This window comes from Schistocerca serialis, chromosome 1 (genome assembly GCF_023864345.2).
Source record: "Schistocerca serialis cubense isolate TAMUIC-IGC-003099 chromosome 1, iqSchSeri2.2, whole genome shotgun sequence".
Classification (NCBI taxonomy): Eukaryota; Metazoa; Arthropoda; class Insecta; order Orthoptera; family Acrididae; genus Schistocerca; species Schistocerca serialis.
The window spans coordinates 327829549-327849473 of record NC_064638.1 but is presented as its reverse complement, the minus strand read 5'-3'; the positions used below and the strand labels follow the sequence as shown (position 1 = coordinate 327849473).

At 43.8% G+C, this 19925-nt stretch overlaps 1 protein-coding gene across 1 annotated transcript in view; it reads right to left on the bottom strand.

Moving 5' to 3' along the window:
* The window catches only part of LOC126469864 (COMM domain-containing protein 4), a 555575-nt gene that overhangs the window by 55537 nt on the left and 480113 nt on the right, over nucleotides 1-19925 (bottom strand). The window contains exon 5 of the mRNA XM_050097178.1: nucleotides 18809-18852. Within this exon, the coding sequence (XP_049953135.1) occupies nucleotides 18809-18811 (3 nt within the window). The 5' untranslated portion in view covers nucleotides 18812-18852. The remainder of the gene's footprint in view (nucleotides 1-18808; nucleotides 18853-19925) is intronic.

Sequence of the window (19925 nt, the reverse complement as noted above, 5' to 3'; positions counted from 1 at the left end):
TTTTCCACATATTCCTTTCCTCTCCGATTCTGCGTAGAACCTCCTCATTCCTTACCTTATCAGTCCACCTAATTTTCAACATTCGTCTATAGCACCACATCTCAAATGCTTCGATTCTCTTCTGTTCCGGTTTTCCCACAGTCCATGTTTCACTACCATACAATGCTGTACTCCAGACGTACATCCTCAGAAATGTCTTCCTCAAATTAAGGCCGGTATTTGATATTAGTAGACTTCTCTTGACCAGAAATGCCTTTTTTACCATAGCGAGTGTGCTTTTGACGTCCTCCTTGCTCCGTCCGTCATTGGTTATTTTACTGCCTAGGTAGCAGAATTCCTTAACTTCATTGACTTCGTGACCATCAATCCTGATGTTAAGTTTCTCGCTGTTCTCATTTCTACTACTTCTCATTACCTTCGTCTTTCTCCGATTTACTCTCAAACCATACTGTGTACTCATTAGAATGTTCATTCCGTTCAGCAGATCATTTAATTCTTCTTCACTTTCACTCAGGATAGCAGTGTCATCAGCGAATCGTATCATTGATATCCTTTCACCTTGTATTTTAATTCCACTCCTGAACCTTTCTTTTATTTCCATCATTACTTCCTCGATGTACAGATTGAAGAGTAGGGGCGAAAGGCTACAGCCTTGTCTTACACCCTTCTTAATACGAGCACTTCGTTCTTGATCGTCCACTCTTATTATTCCCTGTTGGTTGTTGTACATATTGTATATGACCCGTCTCTCCCTATAGCTTACCCCTACATTTTCAGAATCTCGAACAGCTTGCACCATTTTATATTGTTGAACGCTTTTTCCAGGTCGACAAATCCTATGAAAGTGTCTTGATTTTTCTTTAGCCTTGCTTCCATTATTAGCCGTAACGTCAGAATTGCCTCTCTCGTCCCTTTACTTTTCCTAAAGCCACACTGATCATCACCTAGCGCATTCTCAATTTTCTTTTCCATTCTTCTGTATATTATTCTTGTAATCAGCTTCGATGCATGAGCTGTTAAGCTGATTGTGCGATAATTCTCGCACTTGTCAGCTCTTGCCGTCTTCGGAATTGTGTGGATGATGCTTTTCCGAAAGTCAGATGGTATATCGCCAGACTCATAAATTCTACACACCAACGTGAATAGTCGTTTTGTTGCCACTTCCCCCAATGATTTTAGAAATTCTGATGGAATGTTATCTATCCCTTCTGCCTTATTTGACCGTAAGTCCTCCAAAGCTCTTTTAAATTCCGATTCTAATACTGGATCCCCTATCTCTTCTAAATCGACTCCTGTTTCTTCTTCAATCACATCAGACAAATCTTCACCCTCATAGAGGCTTACAAAGTATTCTTTCCACCTATCTGCTCTCTCCTCTGCATTTAACAGTGGAATTCCCGTTGCACTCTTAATGTTACCACCGTTGCTTTTAATGTCACCAAAGGTTGTTTTGACTTTCCTGTATGCTGAGTCTGTCCTTCCGACAATCATATCTTTTTCGATGTCTTCACATTTTTCCTGCAGCCATTTCGTCTTAGTTTCCCTGCGCTTCCTATTTATTTCATTCCTCAGCGACTTGTATTTCTATATTCCTGATTTTCCCGGAACATGTTTGTACTTCCTCCTTTCATCAGTCAACTGAAGTATTTCTTCTGTTACCCATGGTTTCTTCGCAGCTACCTTCTTTGTACCTATGTTTTCCTTCCCAACTTCTGTGATGGCCCTTTTTAAAGATGTCCATTCCTCTTCAACTGTACTGCCTACTGCGCTATTCCTTATTGCTGTATCTATAGCGTTAGAGAACTTCAAACGTATCTCGTCATTCCTTAGTACTTCCGTATCCCACTTCTTTGCGTATTGATTCTTCCTGACTAATGTCTTCAACTTCAGTCTACTCTTCATCACTACTATATTGTGATCAGAGTCTATATCTGCTCCTGGGTACGCCTTACAATCCAGTATCTGATTTAGGAATCTCTGTCTGACCATGATGTAATCTAATTGAAGTCTTCCCGTATCTCCCGGCCTTTTCCAAGAATACCTCCTCCTCTTGTGATTCTTGAACAGGGTATTCGCTATTACTAGCTGAAACTTGTTACAAAACTCAATTAGTCTTTCTCCTCTTTCATTCCTTGCCCCAAGCCCATATTCTCCTGTAACCTTTTCTTCTACTCCTTCACCTACAACTGCATTCCAGTCGCCCATGACTATTAGATTTTCGTCCCCCTTTACATACTGCATTACCCTTTCAATATCCTCATACTCTTTCTCTATCTGTTCATCTTCAGCTTGCGACTTTGGCATGCATACCTGAACTATCGTTGTCGGTGTTGGTCTGCTGTCGATTCTGCTTAGAACAACCCGGTCACTCAACTGTTCACAGTAACACAACCTCTGCCCTACCTTCCTATTCATAACGAATCCTACATCTGTTATACCATTTTCTGCTGCTGTTGATATTACCCGATACTCATCTGACCAGAAATCCTTGTCTTCCTTCCACTTCACTTCACTGACCCCTACTATATCTAGATTGAGCCTTTGCATTTCCCTTTTCAGATTTTCTAGTTTCCCTACCACGTTCAAGCTTCTGACATTCCACGCCCCGACTCGTAGAACGTTATCCTTTCGTTGATTATTCAATCTTTATCTCATGGTAACCTCGCCCTTGGCAGTCCCCTCCCGGAGATCCGAATGGGGGACTATTCCGGAATCTTTTGCCAATGGAGAGATCATCATGACACTTCTTCAAATACAGGCCACATGTTCTGTGGATACGCGTTACGTGTCTGTAATGCAGTTGTTTCCATTGCCTTCTGCATCCTCATGTCGTTGATCATTGCTGATTCTTCCGCCTTTAGGGGCAATTTCCCACCCCTAGGACAAGAGAGTGCCCTGAACCTCTATCCGCTCCTCCGCCCTCTTTGACAAGGCCGTTGGCAGAATGAGGTTGACTTCTTATGCCGGAAGTCTTCGGCCGCCAATGCTGATTATTTATCAAAATTTAGGCAGTGGCGGGGATCGAACCCGGGACCGATTATGAATCAAAGACGCTACCCCTAGACCACGGGTAATATAACCAAAAGACCTCAGTGAAAGTACCTTAAGCGGAATGACTGCATAAAAATAGTTATAGAACAGCAGATGCCAGGCTCTGATTCATCAGATGAATTCTAAGGAAATTAATTCATCCACAAAAGAAGTGCATTCCAAAGGACTCATTTAGGTTCTTGAGCAATTCTCCTTAGTATGGGTCATTTAACAGTTAGGATTAAAGTGGAACGGCAGACGCTTCAATATAGGCAACGTGATCATGGGAAAGTTTACTGCCTAGAGCGTACATGCCAAGCGCGATGCAACATAGTTTCGCCGCCAGGGTTACTTTGTCATAGATACCCTCCGTCACACATCGTAAGGTGGCATGAGGAGTACACGCGAAGCGCCAAAAGTCATGGGATAGCGATATCCACATATAAAGATGGCAGTAATAGCGTACACAATGTATAGAAGGACGCTGCATTGACGGAGCTGTCTTTTGTATTCAGGTGATTCATGCGAAAAAGTTTTCGACGTGATTACGGCCGCACCACAAGAATTAACAGACTCTCAACACGGAATGACAGTTGCAGCTTGACGCATGGGATGTTCCACTTCGAAAACCGCTAGACAATTCAATAGTCCTAGATCCACAGTGTCAAGAGCGTGCCGAGAATACGAGATACAGGCACTATCTTTCACCGCACACAACACAGTGGCAGATGGCCTCCACTTAACGAGAGCAGTGGCGTTTGAGTAGAATAGTCAGTGCCAACAACAAGCAACGCTGTGTGAAATAACCCAGAAATCAATGTTGGACGTACGACGACCATGTCCGTTAAGACATGCAGCGAAATCTGGCTTTAATGAGCCATGGCAGGAGACGACCGACGCGATTGCTTTTGCTCCTGGGCTCGTGACCATATCGGTTGGACCTTAGACTGGAAAATTGTGGCCGGTTAGATAAGTCCCGACTTCGGCTGGTAAGAGCTGATGGTAGGGTTCAAGAGTGGCGCAGACCCCCATGAAGTTATGGATCCAAGTTGTGAACAAGGCAGTGTGCAACCCGGTGAACCGCTCCATAATGGTGCGGGCTGTGTTTAGATCGAATGGACTGGGTCCTCTGGTCAAACTGAACTCACCATTTACTGGAAATGGTTATTTTCAGCTACTTGAAGACCATTTGCAGCCATTAATGAACTTCATGTTCCAACAACGATGGAACTGTTACGGACAACAATGCGCCATGTCACTGGGCCACAATTGTTCACAACTGTATTAAACATTCTCGACAATTCCAGCGAATGATACGGCCGACCAGACTGCCCGACATGAATCCCATCGAACATTTCTGGGGCGCAATCCAGAGGTCTGTTCGTGCATAAGATCCTGCACTGTCAACACTTTCCCAATTATGGACGGCTATAGAGGCAGCACGGCTGAATATTTCTACAGGGAACTTACAACGACTTCTTGAGACCATGCTACGTCGAGTTGCTACACGACGGCAAGCAAAAGGAGGCCCGGAATGCTCTCAGTAAGTGCAAATGGTTCAAATGGCTCTAAGCACTATGGGACTTAACATCTGAGGTCATCAGTCCCCTAGACTTAGAGCTACTTAAACCTAACCAACCTAAGGACACTACAGACATCCATGCCCGAGGCAGGATTCGAACCTGCGACCGTAGCAGCAGCGCGGTTTCGGACTGAAGAGCCTAGAATCGCTCGGTCACAGCGGCCGGCCAGGAAGTGTCCCATGACTTTTTCCGCTCAGTGTAGTTCATGATATAGATCTTAGCGAGTACATACGTTCATTGACTGGATAACGCAGCACATGATTGCTCAGGCTCATAGATGCGAGTGTTATGAAGTGTTACACTCCAAGCCACTGACTCTGCTGTCATTCGGCGGGCTTTTTGCATGTGAGTAGTTGCGGAACCCAGAAGGCATATTTGCATGTACAAAATGTAATGCGAGAGGTTGAATTGCGAATCGTGACTGATTTTCTACTTTTCCCACTATCGCCTCTTCAAGTTCCAGTGCCTCTACTTCTCTTGCGATTCCCAGTCCTTCAGAGAGAGATGCCCCGACACTTCGATTCTTCGTCATTCAGACTCTTTTGACTCTACTAGAAACGCCTGTTCCACCTAACCACCCTTTTTATTTTTATGCATTAGGCCGTACACTTCCGCCAACTCAGCCTGGGTAGTTCCTCTTCGCATGCAGAAAACGAATTACCACACGAAACTTCGCTCTGTCAATGGCCTGAACCATTTTGCTTCGTTTCTACAATGTTGTGTTACGATACTGTGGCGCGAGTATTTCAGTGTGTACCATGGCTGTAGGCATGAACCCGATAGCAAAAAATTAATCACTTAACTATTTTTTTGAAGTGATAATTAGAACTTTATAATTACCTCTCGTATTGTGAATAATTCTTCTGATTTCATCAGCTTAATTTCTCTTATCTATATTGTTCATGATTTTATTTCTGGGCCCTTGATATTCATCCTCAATCGGCGGCAAAGCGCTCACTTATCCAGATGCATCATCGGCACTGTGGCGTCATTTCTCAATCGGTGTTATCAGTTCTGCGGTCAACAGTCTGCAGTTTGCTTTTGTCGGATTCCTCATGGCGCTTTAAGACATCCTTCGAGGAGAATTGCTAGCTAAATTACTTATTATAGTTGTTTTTTTAGAATGCCATCATTGGTGCTCTTTTACTCCACCTATCCTTGTGTGAACCACAACCAATTTGTATCAAATGGTCTTCAATACACAGAAATCTTCACTCTTTCATTTCCCACCGTACCCTTTTGTCAGAAATAACGCTCAAAACATGATAGTGCTAGCCGAGTGAGGTGGAACAGTTCGTAAGGCACATGGGTGAAACAGTTTTCAAATCCCCATGTGGACACCCAGATTTATGGTTTGCCTTCTCTTCTGGTTGAACGAGGCAAACACCTAGACGATTTCTCTGATATCATGCACGTTGAAACTCAACAGCCCATTTTTCATATGATTTCGAAGCTAATTTGGATCGCCTGATTAACAGTTGTGTCCTTAGGTAGGACCCATATATTATGTAAGTGTGATTTTCAACAACTTCATGTCAAAGTAGTATCTAAAAGTATTTCCACTCATTGATAGGGGTGCTTGCAATTTTTACACTATTGTTTAACATAAAAACATCTAATTACTTCGCGATTACTGAAATCCACAATACGAAACTAAATTCCGAATGTAAACGAAGTGTTTATTTAGGCTACTGGATTGTATATTGAAATTCCGTCTACACTAAAAAAATGTCATATTTGAAGAAGAAAACAAGGTAGGATTATTTGGGATAATGTAGTTTCAGTGCAGTTAACAGAAATGTAATTACCGTTGTTTATTTCAATCATTTCACTTATTTTTACATGGAAACGACATATGTATTTTAATTGTAACCAACGAATGATACCATTTTCTGTATTTTTAAACAATTTCTCTGATCGTAATGAACGATACTACAATATATTAACAATGTCAGCGAATGTACGTAAGTCCTCAAGAAATCGCGAGGAGTAGTCCAGTACAATGTGACATTTTGAGCTGCACTGTGTGAAGAAACATCGAGTCAAGATATAAATAACATTCAGAGTTCTGAATCTGCGTACACTTTTGGACATTTCACATTATTGGAGAATAATGGTGTTTTCATGCCCATCATTACTTAGGAAACTTACGGGAAGAATCAACTGCAGCAGAGCATCGAAAAGAAGTAAGCTCACATCAACATTTATTTATTTACATAACTATCTGAGTTACACCCATCAGACTTCAAGAACTTTTATTTTAGCTACGATCTTCAAGATTAATATACGTAATGAGTTTTAGCTTGATTTATTTGATTTTTTAGACAATAATTATGACCAGGAAGATGGCTATACCGCAACATCAGACGAGAAGTTGTTCACGGTCAAGAATCGGACCCATCTGCGACTCCACTATAGTATTTAAGGAAGATAAATTACTACATGAAATTCATGCGACAGGATGCCCACTTTGGTCACCTGTTAAATCAGTTTCATAAGAAAGAAGCGAAGTTTGAGTCAACACGTATTCCAAAAATTGAAGCAACGCCTACAGTCCATTCCGTGATTGGCCACGTTCAGCCCCAGTAAGCCCTTAATTCTGGCCACAGATTCATGCCAATACAGCATCGGTGCGTTGTCCCTCACAGAAGTGCAGGTCGGAGCAGGCTACTGCGTTCGCCTCAAATACGCTGTCGGAAGCACAAATAAATTATTCACAGTTTGAAAAGGAGACACTCACAATCATATGATGATGATGAGGTCCCATACTCCGTGGGGCTTAGGAGACGATGCGGGACACGGGCACCGCCGACTAGGCAAGGTCCTAGCGCAGGCGGTTTGCCATTGCCTTCCTCCGACCGTAATGGGGATGTTGAAGACAACACAACACCCAATCATCTCGAGGCACGGAAAATCCCTGATCGCGCCGGGAATCGAACCCGGAACCCACTGCGCGGGAAACGAGAACGCTACCGCAAGACCACGAGCTGCGGACTCACAATCATATGAAGCACAACTTTCGCAATGTCAATCGTTTCTAAGGCTCCTTTGTAAGTGTTGATGAAAAATTATGACAAGAAAAATATTAGTTGCTGATAACTCACCATGAGCAACAGAAGGTAGATAGAAAGTGAGTGTCCAGGAGTGCAGAAATCAACCTTCTATGGGATGTATGTGATCTATTCAGACACACAGTGATCACTAAGGTTCGCATCAAGATCGGTGATGAACTTCTTGTGAGTTACGAACCGTGCAGGACGTTCAGCTAGATATCCACTCTCAAAGAATGCATATAGAATCATACTGGTGTAACGGGGTGACGAGGACTGATGGAATGTGATGGCATGCAAAAGAATATGGAACAGTCTGTCGGGGAGCTTATCGTAAACCTCGCTATCCTTTAACGCATAGCTACAGACAGTTCGATAATAGACTGATTAGCCAGAACATCATGACCACCGATCTACTATCGATATAAATTCGTCCAGGCGAAAGCAGCGTCACCTGGCTTTGAGTGACCGCTATTCAGACACACGAACTTTTCAAGTCGCATCGGTGAGCACGCTGTCTATGTGTAGAAACGGGAAGGCAAGCGATCTATCTGAGTTTGACTGAGGGCAGGTTGTGATGACCCAGAGACTCGGCACGAGCGATTCGGGAACTGCACGACTCGTCGGGTGTTCGAGGAGTTCTGCGGCGAGAGTCTTCAACACGTGGCGAAACCAGGATGAAACTACTTCCAGACGTCTTACGTTTTGGTGGCTACCCCTCATTACAACTGTCGGACGTCGTAGGCTAGGCAGGTTGGTAAAGCGGGACAGGTGGCGAACTGTGGCGGAACTAACATGCTGGGCAGAATACAGATGTGTCTGAATGCATAGTGCACCCAACACTCCTAAAAATAGACCTCCGCAGCCGACAACCCATGCACGTGCCAAACTCCACATCAAGGGCAACTATGGCTGAAATGGGCACGTGTCCATTGACATTGGCACAATGGCAGAGTGTTGCATAGTCTGATGAATCCCGATACCTTCTTCAGCTGTACGTGGGCAGGAAGAGGGGGAAGAAGGTTGTTGGATTCTGCTTACTACGACAACGTACAGGAGGTTGGGCGGTTAGGACTTTTAATTGGGCATCCAGGGCTGCGGTTAAATAACAGAAAAGGAAATTAGATAAAATGAAGAGAATATATTTCAATGTACGGTATACAAGGGGCGTGCCTAGGCTCGGAAGTTACGAGGTGTAGGCCAGTCGAGGAGGACGAACAACTAAATACGTGCGCAACGGATGGGGAGGCGGCTCATGTTAACTTATGTCAGTGCCCAGTCATGGAACGCAGAGGTTCTGCCTCCCAAGAAAGACGCCTGTTCTGCTCGAGGTCTGGGTCACAAGAGAGCGAAGCAACTGTGTTCTGCACAGCACAATCCTCCAGAGTCCACACACGTGACCTGCATCCCACGCTCGCTATTGAGTAGAGCCAAAGGTGTGAATTCTATAGCAGTTTCAGCAGAGGCTTCAAGGCGTCTCTTATCACCAGCTTAAACTGGGCAGAACTGCCTCGGATCTGAAAAGCAGGCACCCTATGCCCCGTAGGCACAGCTGAAGTTTATCTGAGAGAAAACTTGTAAAGATCCGACTGGGGCCGTTGAAATAATTTTTTTAAAACCAATTCCCTAAAATATTCCTTGACTGGCTGACACCCTGAACACACCATACCGATGGGAGCGCGCGAGTTCAGCTCCATTATGTTCTGAGCAACGTCCATGTGGGCATCCATGCGTCCAGGAGAGCTCGTGCAAGGCACCATGACAGCCAAGGAGTATCGTACATTGATTGCAGACGACGCACATCCCTTCATGACGATCATGTTTTACGACGGCAGTGGCATTTTTCAAGAAGGTAATGCGCTATGTCAAGGCTAGGAGTGTGATGGAATGGTTCGAGGAATACAGTGGCAAGTTCCAGTTGATGTCATGGCCTCCCAACACGTTCCAGACCTGAGCTCTATCGAACCGGCTATTAAGTAGGTGGTCATACTGTTCTCGCTGATCAGATAATGTTTTATAGGCACGGAAAAAAAACATACAGAGGCTGAATTTGTCTAGTGGTTCCAGGCGGTATGAATTGCAATGTCACACACTTATCAGGAGTGATATTTTGCTCTAAAGGAGTATTATTTTTATACACAAACCAGGAATCAAGCAAAAGCAAGTTATTAAGATCAGCTAATAGCCAAACCACAGTTTTAGTTCTCCTACGCCCATTTTTCCACTCTTACTTGCTGTGACGTAAATATTCCCTACTGCTTTTGCAAGATCACGCCCACTAGAAAACCGAGCGAGGTGGCGCAGTGGTTAGCACACTGGACTCGCTTTCGGGAGGACTAGGGTTCAAACTCGCGTCTGGCCATCCTGATTTAAGTTTTCCGTGATTTCCCTACATCGCATTAGGATAGTTTCTATGAAAGGGCATGGTCGATTTCCTTCCCCATCCTTCCCTAAGACAAGTTTCTGCTCCGTCTCTAATGACCTCATTGTCGACAGGACGTTAAAAAACTAATGTTCATGTACTCCTCCTCGCCGGCCGGTGTGGCCGTGCGGTCTAGGCGCTTCAGTCTGGAACCGCGTGACCGCTCCGGTCGCAGGTTCGAATCCTGCCTTGGGCATGGATGTGTGTGATGTCCTTGGGTTAGTTAGGTTTAAGTAGTTCTAAGTTCTAGGGGACTGATGACCACAGATGTTAAGTCCCATAGTGCTCAGAGCCATTTGAGCCATTTCCTCCTCCTCCTCCTCCTCTGACTAGGAGTTTAATTTCGCTGAGTGATACTGCCCCTCGTTATGACGGTGAGAGAGCATATCTCGGAGGTAACTTAATGGGCAACACATTTTTAATTGAGTTAGTGAACCTCTGCATCCACGTGGTGGCAATTTGCCGGTACACCGTAACCACATTTTGCTCACCTTCTCTTTATATAGAAACCCAAAAAAAACTTTTCAGGAGTTTTTATAGGTGTATTAGTACAGTATGGTACTACACACCATTTGTAATCCATTTGCTGAAAATTAAATTCCAAATCAAGACATCACTGTGAATTATTTTTTTAGTATTATGACAGTAGGGGCAGCGAGCTAGCCTGTGACGTCACAGGCATCACAGTACTCGAATGGAGAGTTTTAGGGGCTTTCAAATTATTTGAATTTCATTTCCGTTTTTATAAAAGAATACTGAAATTCAAGAGGAAAAAGGCATGTCAAGAGCATAAAATGACATAATTAATCATTTAAGACAATGTCCAGAACTCAGTCAAATACTCTATATGGAACACTGTTTGAAGTTATGCAGCAATAAACTGCTTCCCTTGAAATCTATGTCTCCCGGAATTTGAGGTCACTATTATCACGCACGTCCTGTAAACTTTATGAGCATCCTTGAAAAGCGCAATGACCAGTTTTTGTAACAAGAGCCCCTTGTCCTCCCTTGAATATCCGTAACTTCTCTTATGCACTACACGCTCATATTGCTGCGGAATTATTCGAAACCTGTTCATAATTGTTTTTTTTTTTTTTTTTTTACTATGCTGCAGATAATCTTCCACGTACGTAATTATGTTTAGAGCCCGCTCCTTGGGAACGATTGTTCTTTAGTACGTGTCACTGGGGACGGGATTTGTGGCATCCTGTCCGACAAGAATGATAAACTACATGGTTCGACACCTGTTTCAATATCACTTTCACTTGCCAATCACGTATCGTCGTCATTGTGCTCCTCATGTAAATTGCCGGCACAGTCGAGCGTATACGACACTACGCATTCCACTGACTCATCTTGCAGAAACGCTAATATTTCATCTGGCACTTCCTCATTCTGCAAAATTTCTTGAATTCCTCTCTGACGAAATGTCAATTTCGGCTACTATTGTTGTAGATATAGTGCAATGTTTGCTTTGTTTATCGTTGCCATTGTTCTGCTTTGAATCAACACCACTAGCACTGTAGTACAGTTTTAAGTTACTCGTCGACTAAGCAGTTCAGCTACGCTCCCGCAGCCTCATACTGTGCTCACCATTGGATACCTCCATTCCCGCCCCCCTATTTCAATTAGCAGCCAATATTGTGAGTGCATAACAGACAATATGTGGAGCGTCATTAGCCTTTCGCAACTTCGCACTGAACGGGTTCCTTGTGAGTATTTATTCTTGACATTCACTACCGGCCCACCTCACAGCACGCAAATGCAGAAACATTGTCGTGGTTACTAGTGGGTCCCACTATCACCTCCCACAAGCAGAAGGTAACCTGTTCTGCAGTGGACAAGCACCTTCAAATGGCTCTGAGCACTATGGGACTTAACATCTGAGGTCATCAGTCCCCTAGAACTTAGAACAACTTAAACCTAACTAACCTAAGGACATCACACACATCCATGCCCGAGGCAGGATTCGAACCTGCGACCGTACCGGTCGCGCGGTTCCAGACTGAAGCGCCTAGAACCGCTCGGCCACTCCGGCTGGCTTAACACAAGCACCTTCAGGATACTCTAAACGAATTTCCGTTGACAGTGGGAAACTGCGGCAGCTACAAGTGAGGATCCACTTCTGCGCAAAATAATTAAGCGGCGCATCGGGGATGGCCGAACGTTCTTCCCATGGGGTCACACTCAGCACTCCGGATACTTCGACCTTCACGATAGGCTCAAGTTGGCAACAGTAGCCTACAGCTAACTAAGGAAGATCAGAATTGCCGCACTGTTACGCCACCATCGTAGTGACAATGCCTTCGGCAGAGGCCTATGTTACATGCAGCACACTGGAGAATGTCGGGAATGAAAGCACTGACCCAGCGACACATGTACTGGCCAGTAGTTTATTCCGCCATCGAGCACGCGGTGACTGCGTCTTCAGCATGTGCTCACAACCAGGCAGTCCTGACCCAAAAATTCTCTCTATGGTCCCTACCAGAGGAGCCATAAGACTAGGTGCTTGTGGAAACTGCTTTTGGATGTACCTAATGAAATGATGGGTGGTTGAAAGCTGTATGTTCCAGCGGTTCAAAAGTGAAATACCTCCTTAAAGATATTGATTGTTTACTTTTGCCAAATTATTCTTGTATTTGTTGTTTATTATGACAGAGTGTAATTTTGTGACAAATTATATTCCGAAATGAAAATAGCTTCTGCTTACTTTTTGCCTGTTTCTTCTCGAATTCGTTGCTTATATGATGATAAAGGTCAATTTTATGAAAAATTTTAAAATTAGTTCTTTTTTAAATGTTATTCGGATTCAGAGGGTTAAAGGGAGGGGGGAAGGATTTGGTATCTTTGCCAGATTCAAGCATATCGGACGAGGTGTTCGCGTTTGAGAGTCGGAGTGATGCGCGAATCTATCTTAAGTGTCGCGAGTGCTGCAGACGTTGGATAGCGTCTCAGAAGTCGTTAACTTTCCTCTTCCGGCCGTGCAGACTCCACTGTCTGTCACATGCTAGTACTAGCCGAATTCTTTTTTGCTGGGCCTATGCTCCTTTGTATTTTTTTGTTGTTAAATTATTCACGCTGTCACGTCCCGTTAGTTCCGTGTTTGTTCCTGGCCATGCTTGTGGACACCACGCTAGCCGGTTGGACTGTACTCGGTGTACGTTCACGGGCGCCACGTGCTGTAGTACTCCTAGCATTCACGGGTATGCTATTATCTCACTACACGAGGTGCTGCGGCTTTGTTAAAAAGAGCGTGAGACGGGCCAAAATATGAATAATTCGTCACGTAAGCAAGCTGGCTCGCAACCTTACGTACAGATAAATGTTAGACTGAACACTAATGATAACGTTGTTTAATTTATGTGAATTGTGATTTGTTGAATAAACTGTAGATTAATATTCAAATGCCGGCCGGAGTGGCCGAGCAGTTAAAGGCGCTACAGTCTGGAACCGCAAGACCGCTACGGTCGCAGGTTCGAATCCTGCCTCGGGCATGGATGTGTGTGATGTCCTTAGGTTAGTTAGGTTTAAGTAGTTCTAAGTTCTAGGGGACTTATGACCACAGCAGTTGAGTCCCATAGTGCTCAGAGCCATTTGAACCATTTTTTTTAATATTCAAGTTTTTTATGATGTTGACCTTTATGAAGAAAGCAGAAGCTCTCAGCTTATCTGAACTGAAAAGGGTGAATATTGTTGGAGTACGCTCCAGGTCGCACATATCTGGTTGATCTCTCTTGCGATCACATCTGACAAGAAGGTATGACTGCATAATATTCTATGTTAAATAAAATGTTGAAAGAAGTATCTGTGTGTTATCTTGACTATTACCTCAATTCCGATTTACGAACTACACTCCTGGAAATTGAAATAAGAACACCGTGAATTCATTGTCCCAGGAAGGGGAAACTTTATTGACACATTCCTGGGGTCAGATACATCACATGATCATACTGACAGAACCACAGGCACATAGACACAGGCAACAGAGCATGCACAATGTCGGCACTAGTACAGTGTATATCCACCTTTCGCAGCAATGCAGGCTGCTATTCTCCCATGGAGACGATCGTAGAGATGCTGGATGTAGTCCTGTGGAACGGCTTGCCATGCCATTTCCACCTGGCGCCTCAGTTGGACCAGCGTTCGTGCTGGACGTGCAGACCGCGTGAGACGACGCTTCATCCAGTCCCAAACATGCTCAATGGGGGACAGATCCGGAGATCTTGCTGGCCAGGGTAGTTAACTTACACCATCTAGAGCACGTTGGGTGGCACGGGATACATGCGGACGTGCATTGTCCTGTTGGAACAGCAAGTTCCCTTGCCGGTCTAGGAATGGTAGAACGATGGGTTCGATGACGGTTTGGATGTACCGTGCACTATTCAGTGTCCCCTCGACGATCACCAGTGGTGTACGGCCAGTGTAGGAGATCGCTCCCCACACCATGATGCCGGGTGTTGGCCGTGTGTGCCTCGGTCGTATGCAGTCCTGATTGTGGCGCTCACCTGCACGGCGCCAAACACGCATACGACCATCATTGGCACCAAGGCAGAAGCGACTCTCGTCGCTGAAGACGACACGTCTCCATTCGTCCCTCCATTCACGCCTGTCGCGACACCACTGGAGGTGGGCTGCACGATGTTGGGGCGTGAGCGGAAGACGGCCTAACGGTGTGCGGGACCGTAGCCCAGCTTCATGGAGACGGTTGCGAATGGTCCTCGCCGATACCCCAGGAGCAACAGTGTCCCTAATTTGCTGGGAAGTGGCGGTGCGGTCCCCTACGGCACTGCGTAGGATCCTACGGTCTTGGCGTGCATCCGTGCGTCGCTGCGGTCCGGTCCCAGGTCGACGGGCACGTGCACCTTCCGCCGACCACTGGCGACAACATCGATGTACTGTGGAGACCTCACGCCCCACGTGTTGAGCAATTCGGCGGTACGTCCACCCGGCCTCCCGCATGCCCACTATACGCCCTCGCTCAAAGTCCGTCAACTGCACATACGGTTCACGTCCACGCTGTCGCGGCATGCTACCAGTGTTAAAGACTGCGATGGAGCTCCGTATGCCACGGCAAACTGGCTGACACTGACGGCGGCGGTGCACAAATGCTGCGCAGCTAGCGCCATTCGACGGCCAACACCGCGGTTCCTGGTGTGTCCGCTGTGCCGTGCGTGTGATCATTGCTTGTACAGCCCTCTCGCAGTGTCCGGAGCAAGTATGGTGGGTCTGACACACCGGTGTCAATGTGTTCTTTTTTCCATTTCCAGGAGTGTATAACCAGTTTTCTGCAAGATCAAATACTGAGCACTCACTATTTGGGATTTATAGTGTGTCAAGCATTGGTATCATATCTGGTGGTAGATAGGATTCCTTCATTAATAATTAGGCTATTATTTCATTTACCGACCTTAGTACCTGCACTTCTGTAATGAGTCCGATTCATAGATTAACGTTAACGTAATTTACAGTCATTGTAAAGTTAAATAAAAGAATTATTACACCAGATAGGATGAATATTGTTTACTACTATATACTTTTTACTCATTTAATGCATAAGACGCTATACAGCGATGGCAATGAACGCTCACAGCACCAATGCTGGCAGATGGAAAGACAACTGACAGCCATTACATGCTATTAGTACATGTTAAAAAGTGAAAATTAATACCGTTCCTTTGTTTTTTTTTTTACAATTTGTATTTAGGATCACAATTTTTTCTAAGGACTTGAGTTTTTGGTTTCCAATCAATTGGGTTAGTTGGTCGGTGAAGTATGTTCACTTCACTGTTAACAGGAAAACATTTTTATTGCGATACATTGGGTACATTTTGCTATAAGCAGTGGTTGAATTCCATTTACTGTCGCCTTCGGTGTTTTTCTTTTATCAGTATTTCGATACGAAAGGTGGAACCTTTACTTTCACAGTACAGTGATGGAATGCTCTGTCCGGGATTACTAAGTAAACTACGTCTCGAAAAGCCTTGGAGACATATTTCAGGGAAGATCGGCAATTGTATCGATCGTTATTGGTGAGAACGGTGACAGCTTATTTGAGTACTAGGGTATTTTGGTGGTAAAATAGATGCTACTGTTAATGTTTTATATTACTCAAACACACAAAAAAACCTTTTTGTTGATCGATTTGCGAGTCGAGGTTATGGAATTATAGGAAGCAAGGAACAGTTTTATTTACTGCTTAAACAACAGGCTACTTCGAGTATCCACCTCTTTTTTGTAACAAGTTTACCGGGGTTAACTAAGAGTAGTGAGACGCCAACACCTGAAGCGGGTAATTATTAGTTCAATGTTTAAGAAATAGAAAAAGAGCGACGGTGGCAACCAGTCAGGTTTGTTTTTCTGAAAAACCAAGAATAGTTCAATCCAGAGAAATATGTGACAAGCTAACAAGCGAGTGTATACAATGGGGAAAAAATAAACGGAATATTACGTTCCAGCATAACACATTATTCCTCTGTTTAGCCCAAAGTAGATTTCCAATTCGATTTCCAAAAGAAATAAACTGAAATTATATTCTGCGTTATTCTTTAAAGCCAATAACCCACCACAATATTTATTTAGCAGAGTGAAGAATATATATTGGATAAAGTAATTCGATACTTATATCAGAAATAACTGAATTCTGGTAAGACGGAAAAAGTAATTGCGCAATAGAAAGCATGTTGTAAATCATTATGTAAAAGAAAATATTTTTTTGTAAGAGAAAGAAATTACCTTACATATTAGTAACGTACATTATCGATCAGACACCTGATGCAATGCGAGATATCTTTCAATGAAATAAAGTGGCTTGTTTGTTTCTTAATTGTGGCCGACAGAAGAAGGATAATACGTAGAAAAGGAACTTTCTCTGTAACTTCTGACGAACGAAATATCAATTAATTAATTTGACAATACTGATCAGAGGATGTCTGTTGATGGCGAGTGGAGTAAAAAAAATTTTTTTTGGTTCCATGAAACGTATGAAAGATATAATTACACCCATACGGCAACTTCCGATCGATAAAACCATAGGATTGGGCCATTTTTGAATTTATTAATTGTCTGGAAGGACCGATATTTGTTTCTTGAAGTTTCCCTGGCGACTCGAATATTCAATAATTTTTTTCGGAATATCATTAATTTTTGTTTCGATATTTTGGCTGACAGTCTTTCGGCCATTCGCAAGGTGAGTCGCTCTGCAGGATTTTTGTATCACTTTCACAATATTGTGGAGTAAATGTGCAAGCGTCAGAGGTAGTACTGTCTGTAACAAGAAAGACCGTCACTCAAAGCAAGCGCAGAGTCAGGCAGTCCACAGTGCTTACGAAGTGTGTGTTTATTATTATTATTATGGATGGCATATGTTTGGAATGCTAGGCAGCGAATACTTAGACTAATATTTCCTTTGAGAGCGCGGACATGGAATGGGGGTTTCCTTGATTTATCAGGCTGGAAACCCTCATACTGATTGAGCAAGTTGTCTGCTAATGTTATTTACACAGCTTGCTTGACCACTGAATCCCGGTAGGATAAAACTATGGCCAGTACCTTGACTTTTCTATCCACGGAAGGTTTTCCTTGATTTGTCAAACTGGAACCCTCGTACCGACTGAGCAGGTTGTCTGCTAATGGTGTTTACATAATTTGCTTGACCACTGAATCCCAGAAAGGTAAGGCTGTGGCCAGTATCTTGACTTTCCTGTCCATGGAATGGCCATTGGAACTATAATGTTCAGCTAACGCCGATTTATTGGGCTGTAGAAGCCGAGTGTAACGTTAGTGTTCAATGCAGCGTTGTTACACAGTGCGTATTGTTTGTCATATCCTCCACAGATCTCAGATCTGCTTTCACGAAAGACGGGTATATGTGAAATTCGTTGCGAGGTAGAAGGTACATACTATATTATCTCTAGTATCGTCTGCTTTCGCTATCACTGATAGTGTGTGCTCTTCACAAGACATAAATTAGTAACGACAGGGCACGGCCACGGTGCATCACAAACGCCTCCGGTTTACTTTCCTATCCTTCTGTAATCCCACCTCCTGCCTACCCAGGCAAATCATCGGCGTAGTGGCGTCATTTTTTAATCGATGTTAATTTAGTGACTCTGTGGGAAACTGTCTCCCATTCGCTTTCGTAGGATTCCGTCGTGACAGTTTTAGACTTTTTTTTCTTCGAGAAATTGCCAATTAAATCATGTGTCCTGCTTCTTTTAGTAGTCAATCTCTTGTTGCTCTTTCACTCAACCTATTCGTGTGTGTATCTCAACCGATATGTTGCAATCGGCCATTCATGTAAGATAATCTTGACTTTTTTTATCTCCTACCGTAGTATTTTGTAAAAAAATAACGTTCAGCATACGACAGTACTAGCTGAGTGAGGAGGAGCAGCCCAAAAGGAACTGGACTAGCGACTGACTGGAACGGACTTCTGACACCCGTTTGTGTTTTCCTTGGTTTCCGTTAGCTGAATAAGGCAAACGATATGTTTCGCTGAAAAGAATACCACTGCTTTACTTTCGCGTTCTCCTATAATACGAGCTTGTGCTTCAATGCCCCGTCTCCGACTGAACGTTACATTCTAATCGTAGTTTTCCTCTTTGATAGTACCTGTAAATTATTAGCCTATAATAATGTAGTATTTTTAATAAGATTGAAAACAGTGTTACTGTTGTCAAGTACATGTTTTGGATTTAAAAACAATAGTAACAAAGTACACTCACCATAATGAAGCAGACGAATCAAGTATTCTCAGGCTGGGATGAATCTGGAAAAGAGAAAAGACGCATGAAATGTAAAAAAGAATGGGAAACATAACAATGGCAAAGTTACAATTATCGTTCTCAGAACAGAAAATGGTAGACACATCTAACCGACGTTACTCAACTGTAACGTGATATGATGAAAGGTGGTAGAGCTAGTGCCATGCATGCGAAACCGAGGTGTTACTAGTGAAAATATTTGAAGGTTGCTTATTTTGTATGAACGCAAGTAACCTGAAAAAGTAGGCTGATTCTGTGTGCACCTCAATGATTTAGTCTATGTTCATTTATGATGGAGCATAACTTTCTCTTAATTTAGATAGCTTGGCGTAGCAGCGAACAATTACGAAGTAAATAAAGTAGAAAGAGACGTTAATGAAACTCACGATATCTTCATTGCGATTGTGTCGTGTGTATGTGATTTTTACCCAAGGGTTGCTTCGCTCACTTTAAAACTTTTTCTACTTCCTAACTGTCAATGAAGGACAGTCAGAATCTTATGAAGTGTCAGAAAAGGAGATCCATATCACTAAAATTATTCTCAGCCTTCGTGGTGGATGGTTCAAATGGCTCTGAGCACTATGGGACTTTACAGCTGTGGTCATCAGTCCCCTAGAACTTAGAACTACTTAAACCTAACTAACCTAAGGACATCACACACAGCCATGCCCGAGGCAGGATTCGAACCTGCGACCGTAGCAGTCGCGCGGTTCCGGACTGCGCGCCTAGAACCGCGAGACCACCGCGGCCGGCGGACGTATACTAATGAACCAAAACGATACTAAATGCCGCCTGGTGGGGTTGCGGGTTTGCGCCACGATAAGTATACAAACGGAACAGGGACGAACGTCGTCGAATCATTCTAGGGACGATACAGGGTGCAAATGAGAAAATCCACTGACATAAGTGGCACTGAAGAAGGGGATAATGTTGTAGACCGATGCCTGTGAACGAGCATCTCAGAAACTGCGAAGTGTTGGGCTTCCAAGCCTTACCACAGAACGAGACGTTGGAGGCTTCCATACTATCTAAAGCAAGACAGACGGCTAACGCTGGCAAATATGACGACAGAGTACTG